The 6,001-nt window shown below is 54.0% G+C and overlaps 1 protein-coding gene across 1 annotated transcript; it reads right to left on the bottom strand.

Annotated features, from left to right (window-relative positions):
* Positions 1 to 471: 471 nt before the first annotated feature.
* On the bottom strand, positions 472 to 1,601 carry Nppa (natriuretic peptide A). Its single transcript, XM_042695645.1, has 3 exons — positions 1,479 to 1,601; positions 1,014 to 1,340; positions 472 to 495 (listed from the first exon to the last, which is right to left on the bottom strand). Exons 1-3 carry the CDS (start codon positions 1,599 to 1,601, stop codon positions 472 to 474), a joined length of 474 nt encoding a protein of 157 aa, XP_042551579.1.
* Between the last annotated feature and the right edge of the window lie 4,400 nt (positions 1,602 to 6,001).

Raw genomic sequence — 6,001 nt, forward strand, 5'->3', positions numbered from 1 at the left:
CTCTCTGACAACGAATACATAACTTTGACTCTCTTCCCCCTGGGTAGGAAAGAAATCACACCACATCAGGCCTTTGGCTTCTGTCCATGGTGCTGAAGTTTAATTCACTTGGCAAAAGTTTTCAGTAACAGGTGAAGGAGCTACCTTAATGCATGGGGTGGGAGATAGGGGTGGAGAGCCACGATTACACCACTCTCTCCATATTTAGCATAGAATGGCAGCATTGACGGGATTCTGCAGCTTCGTGCAGGTTCATACAGAGCTGAGACCCGGCTGTGAGGGGTGCCAGGGCTGCGGATCTCCCAGCCCGCCCCAGCCTGGCCGCCTTTTGTCTCGCTGGCTGTTATCTTCGATACTACAAAGAGAAAATCATACTTGTCTTGGTGACCTTGTCCTGTTGAAGAGGTGAGCTCCCTTGGACTGCACTAAACTCAAACTTGACCCAGCCAGTTTCTTCCCCCAGCCTCAATCTCAGCCCACGGGCCTCTGAGTTTCCTAAATAGAGAAGAGTTACTCCTTAGTGCTAATAAGGGCAGTCTTTGTGCATTTCATTTCCACTTTTCAGGATCTTGAAAGATTAATTGCGAGATAAGAGTCTCAGGGACTTTCTTTGCCCGGGCTGGCTTTGAACCTTGATTCTTAAATCTCAGTCTCCTGAGTAGCTAGGATTACAGGTGTGAGTTACCAGAGCCTGGCTGCTTCCTTCTTTCCTTCCTTCCTTCCCTTTCTCCCTCCTTCCCTCCCTCCCTCCCTCCCTCCCTCTCTCTCTCCTTCCTTCCTTCCTTCTAACAATTCTCATCAGGCTAGAGCTGAAGATGGTGGAATTATCCTCAGATTTTGGGGACAGCATCAAGCTGGGGCAGAAATCTCAGAAGGAACTAGCTTCTATGCTGATCCGTTTCCTGAGACTATGCTCCTCCACCCCTGCAAAGTCAGATTCTCCCCAAACCCATAATTTTCCTCCTCCTGTGTGGGTTCTCTTCCCTTCCCTCCAGCCCCCCACCTCCACTTACCCGGAAACTGTTGCAGCCCAGCCCGCTCTGGGCTCCGATCCTGTCCATCCGGCCTCCGAAGCAGCTGGACCTCCGCAGGCTCCGAGGGGCAGCCAGCAATGCCCGCAGCTTGCTCTTCAGGAGGGCAGAGCGCTCGGAGGCGTCCCAGGGGCTCCGCCCCGCAGCACCCCCGTCTCTCTGCACTGGGCCGGCCTCCCCGGTCCAGGGAGGGACCTCAGGGAGAGAGCTGAGAGCCGCCCCCACTTCTTCGTTCTGCTCGCTCAGGCCTTGTGGGGGCACAGCCTCCTCTTCCAACGGCATCTTCTCCTCCAACTGGTCCAGCAGAGTCTTTTTAAAAAAAAAAAAAAAAAAAACACACAGGGAAAAGGAGAGACCTCACTGATCCAGAGAAGATGGAGAGGAGGAGACCCAATACAGAAAGCCTCCTGCTTCCTATCTGGGTATCTCCCCCCTTTCTGGCCCTACCTTGAAGTCCATCAGATCTGCACTGGACACGGTATTGTACCCGGGGTTGGCGCCTGTTTGGTCTGGAAGCTGAAGGGCCAGGAAGAGGAGGAGGCTCACGGTGATGGTGGAGAAGGAGCCCATGCTGGCCTCGATCAGGGAGCTGGCTGGCGCTGGCTGCCTCTTCTCGCTTCTCTTTGCTTGCTCTCGCTCTGTCTTTGTCCCTCACTGTCCCCAGCTGCCCAGCGCCTCCGGTTTTATAGCCCCCCAGCTCTCCAAGAGCGCTGGGAGTGCTCGAACCCTCCCCATTCTGTCACTTGCAGCGATAAAGCCCGCCAAGTGAGAGCCCGGAGATGTCCTTTTAAAGTTATCAGCCCAGCAGAGCACCACGGCTTTGAGCAGCCCCCCTGGACCCTCGGGCAAGAGCCACATTCTTGTTGATTTCTCTCAAGAGGCCCCCACTTCAAAGGTGTGAGCGGAGCAAAAAAGAGTCCTTGATTATCAGCCCCACTGGGCCCTCGGGATTCTTTCTCCTTGGCAACGCGCGACCCACGCGGGGAAGCAGGGGGTGACTGAAGCTGGCCGGCGCCCAGCCACGCCCGCCTGCTTGTGGCTCAGCTGTCAGGGGTTCCAAATAAGGGCGGGGGAAGCGGAGGAAATGGCAGGCAGCCTGTGAGGGGAGCGCGGATGCTCCAGCTGGCTTCACACCTGATTCATCAGCTTCGTGGGAGGATCTCGGGCCCCAGACAGACGCCCTCAACTCCTGCCCATCCTGTGCTCACCCCAGGTCAGATGAAAGGCAGGCGTGTTGGAGAGCACGAAGTCAGCCACTGGTAAAGAGCCCAGGAATTCAGCTCCCAAATATAAACGCCAAGGAAAGTTCTTTTCAAACCTCTTCCTCTTCCTCCAGTGCTCCGGCCTCCCCCCCATTACCCCCTCCCCTGCCCCTCTACACCCCCCACAGTGTGGAGAAGATGGGCTAGGCCACAGCAGCCATCATTATCTCTTGGCCTGGCTGCTTCAAAAAGCTCAGACTCTGCGTTGAAGGCGTCTTAACAGTCCTGCATCTCACAGAGGCGGGAGACAGGGAAGGGAAAGGGGGTATGCAGAGTTTACTTTAACGTCCATGCAAGTGTGTGTGTGTGTGTGTGTGTGTGTGTGTGTGTGTGTGTCTGTGTGTGTGTGTGTCTGTGTGTGTGTGTCTGTGTGTGTGTGTGTCTGTGTGCACCACTCCTGGGGCTTGAGCTTTGAATTTAAGGCCTCACACTCTCACTTGGCTTTTTTATTCAAGGCTAGCACTCCCCCACTTGAGCCACAGCTCCATTTCCAGCTTTTTGATGGCTAATAGGAGTTAAAGAGTCTCAAGGACTTTCCTGCCTGGGCTGGCTTTGAACCAAGATCCTCAGATCTCAGCTTCCTGAGTAGCTCATATGACAGGGGTGAGCCACCGGGGCCCAGCCATATATTCTTAACCCACTTCACACATACTACTTCCTCTGTGCCCTGTGGGTGCACCCCCATTTAGACACCCTATACCCCATCTCTTAGATGCTGGTTTCCTACCCTCTATCTGTAGCTCTGCGCCCTGGACAAGTCTGTATGTATTTGTCTTTCCTTTCTGTCTTCAAGGAAAGGTCTTCATCTAGTCTCTACAACCTGCTTCCACCCCAGCCCTATGTTAATCTAGGGTGGGAAGGCTCAGGAGACGTGTGTTGAATGACCATCTGATCTTGCCTAGATCTGTTTCCGGATGGCCTGGCCCTGTTGACCAGATAGAGAAACCACATAGCCGCTAGACAGGAAACAAGCTGGGCGCCGCTGACTCATGCCTGTAATCCTAGCTACTCAGGAAGCTGAGATCTGAAGTTCTCAGTTCAAAACCAGCCCGGGAAACTCTTATCTCCAAAAAACCACTAGAAAACCGGAAGTGGCACTGTGGCTTGAGCGGTAGAGCGCTTGCCTTGAGCTGAACAGCGCAGGGACAGAGCCCAAGCCCAGAGTTCAAGACAGGAAATAAGCGCTGTCAGAAAAGCCGTCCTGGGTAGAGATATTCTAAGATGGAAGGAAGCCAGGCCCTGGTGGCTCATGCCTGTCATCGTAGCTACTCAGGAGGCTGAGCTCTGAGAATCACAGTTCAAAACCAGCCCAGGCAGGAAAGTTCGTATCTCCAATTAACCACCAAAATGCCAAAAGTGGAGCTGTCATCCAAGTGGTAGAGTGCCTAAAGTTCAATGACAGTCCCAAGCCTGAGTGCAAGCCCCAGGCCTGGCTGTGTGTGCGCATACACACACACACACACACAGCAAAAGCCAGTCCTCATAAGCTTAGCCAAATGGAACTTGAAATCTGAAGTGATGAATTCCAATAGGAACTATGAGACCAAAAACGCCGTCGTAGCCGCTGAGCCGCTGGGATGTGCACACAGACTGGGATGTGCACACAGACTGGGATGTGCACACAGACTGGGATGTGCACACAGACTGGGATGTGCACACAGACTGGGATGTGCACACAGACTGGGATGTGCACACAGACTGGGATGTGCACACAGACTAATTGTCAGCTTCAGGGTTATTATTAGTCGAGATGACGGGGCTCCTCGCAGCGCGCGTGCGTCACACAGGCTGTCTCCCGGAGATGGCCTTTGAGACGGGCCTTTGATGCAAAGACTTCCGGAAAGGCATCGGGCAGGGGGTCTCCACTGGGGCTCACCTCTGAGGAGGCCAGCACTGCCCAGTCCTGACCCACGTCTCAAGTCCATAGGTGGTGGCCCTAGGAAGGCAGAAGGTGCATCCAAGGTTCCAGAAAGATCATTTCAGAATCCATCCCCACTTTCTTTTATGAAAGCCAATTTTGAACCGAGTGCCAGTGGCTCACGCCTGTCATCCTAGCTACTCAGGAGGCTGAGATCTGAGGATTGCAGTTCAAAGCCAGCCCAGGCAGGAAAGTCCATGAGACTCTTCTCTCCAGTTAACTGCCAGAAAATTTTAAGTGTTGCTGTAGGTCAAAGTGGTAGTAGAGTGCTAGCCTTGAGCAAAAGAGCTCAGGGATTGCACCCAGGCCTCGAGTTCAAGGCCCACATCTGACATACATACATACATACATACATACATACAGCCTGATCTGCTAGGAGGCCCGAAGTGAGGCAGGGTGAGGCGTCTCTGGACTCCACTGGATTCCAGGCCAGAGATGGCACAAACTCATTCTTCAGAAAGTATTTTCTTGAGCCCAGCACCAGGAGCGTATGCCTGTAAATCCTAGCAACTCAGGAGGTTGAGATCTGAGGATCGCAGTTGGAGGCCTTCAGGGTCAGACAAATCTAAGAGCATCTTATCTCCAATGAACTAGCCAAATGCCCAACTAGAGGTTTGGCTCAGGTGATAGAGCACCTGTTGTGAGCAAGTAAATCAAGCAAAAGGGAGAGGCTCTGAGTTCAAACCCTGGGACCGGCCACCATTCACAAAGATGATCAATGAGCCTTCCTTCTTCACCTCCTCTACCTCCCACCTGTAGTTCCTTCCCCCTTGCCTGCCCTGGGGACCTCACAGGAAGGAAAAGTGACCCTCTGGGCCGGAGGCCTTGCAGGAGCCGAAGTGCAGGGACGGGAGCCAGTGTTGGGAGGTGGGGGGAGTGGGGCGGTGACGTGGTACCAGCTTGTGTGGTCCAGCCCAGGGAGCCTCTGAGGCCTGAGTCACTGGCAGGGCCGGGAGGGCCCCGAGGGCCGCGAGGCTGATCAAGGTTTAATCACTTGGGAGTGGCTTTGTTTAGTTTTTCTTGAGCCTGAGACAGGAACCTCAGGAGCAAGGGTTTCTTTTGGAGACCATCCTAAAAAATGTCAGGGTGAGTGGAGAAAGGGACACAGGGCAAGGAGAAATGAGGGGCTGCCATGGGCACCCCAAGAAGGGGAAAGCCAGGGCTACCGGCCACCCCAGCCAGCGGAGGCTTTCCTGCCTGCTCCGGCCAGGTACTGGGTGATGTGGGGCACCCACATGGCACTGCTGGCCTGCTGGGGGAGGGCCTGTGGACAGGTGTGTGGACTCCAGACAAAGTGCTCACAGTGCTACAGGACCAGGCCAGTGAGCACTGAAGCGAGAGCCAACAAGCTTGACAATGTCCAAGATAGGAGAGCTGGGGCAGGAGAGCAGGAGCCAGGGTTCGAGAACAGCCAGGGAGTCTAGCTTCAGAAATGTGCCAAAACCCCTGTAATTGTAGCTACTCAGGAGGCTGAGATCTGAGGATTGTGGCTTGAGGCCTACTCCGGCAGGCAAGCCCAGGAGATTCTAATCTCTGATTCACTAGCAAAAAAAGCCAGATGTAGAAGCATCCCTCAAGTGTTAGAGCTCCAGCCTTGAATGGAAAAGCTAAGGGAGAGCACCCAGGCCCTGAGTTCAAGTCCCAGTACTGGTGCACACGTATGTGCACACATACATGAACTGTGAAGTCCTCGCTGTGTATAGAGAAGGGGAGGGCTCCGTCTTCATCGCTTGAGCAGCAGGATCAACCTTAAATATTGAGCTGAATGATATCACTGAGCAAGTCTTTAT

This window comes from Dipodomys spectabilis, unplaced genomic scaffold (genome assembly GCF_019054845.1).
Source record: "Dipodomys spectabilis isolate Male_0828 unplaced genomic scaffold, ASM1905484v1 ptg000188l, whole genome shotgun sequence".
Classification (NCBI taxonomy): Eukaryota; Metazoa; Chordata; class Mammalia; order Rodentia; family Heteromyidae; genus Dipodomys; species Dipodomys spectabilis.

Bases quoted from the DNA above. Each gene is read 5' to 3' on its own strand.
- Nppa (XM_042695645.1), bottom strand. From the start codon at position 1,601: ATGGGCTCCTTCTCCACCATCACCGTGAGCCTCCTCCTCTTCCTGGCC. The intron at 1,341-1,478 runs GTAGGGCCAGAA...TTTTTTAAAAAG, and splicing joins CAGATCTGATGGACTTCAAG to ACTCTGCTGGACCAGTTGGA. The intron at 496-1,013 runs GTAAGTGGAGGT...TTCTCTATTTAG, and splicing joins TGGGCTGCAACAGTTTCCGG to GAAACTCAGAGGCCCGTGGG.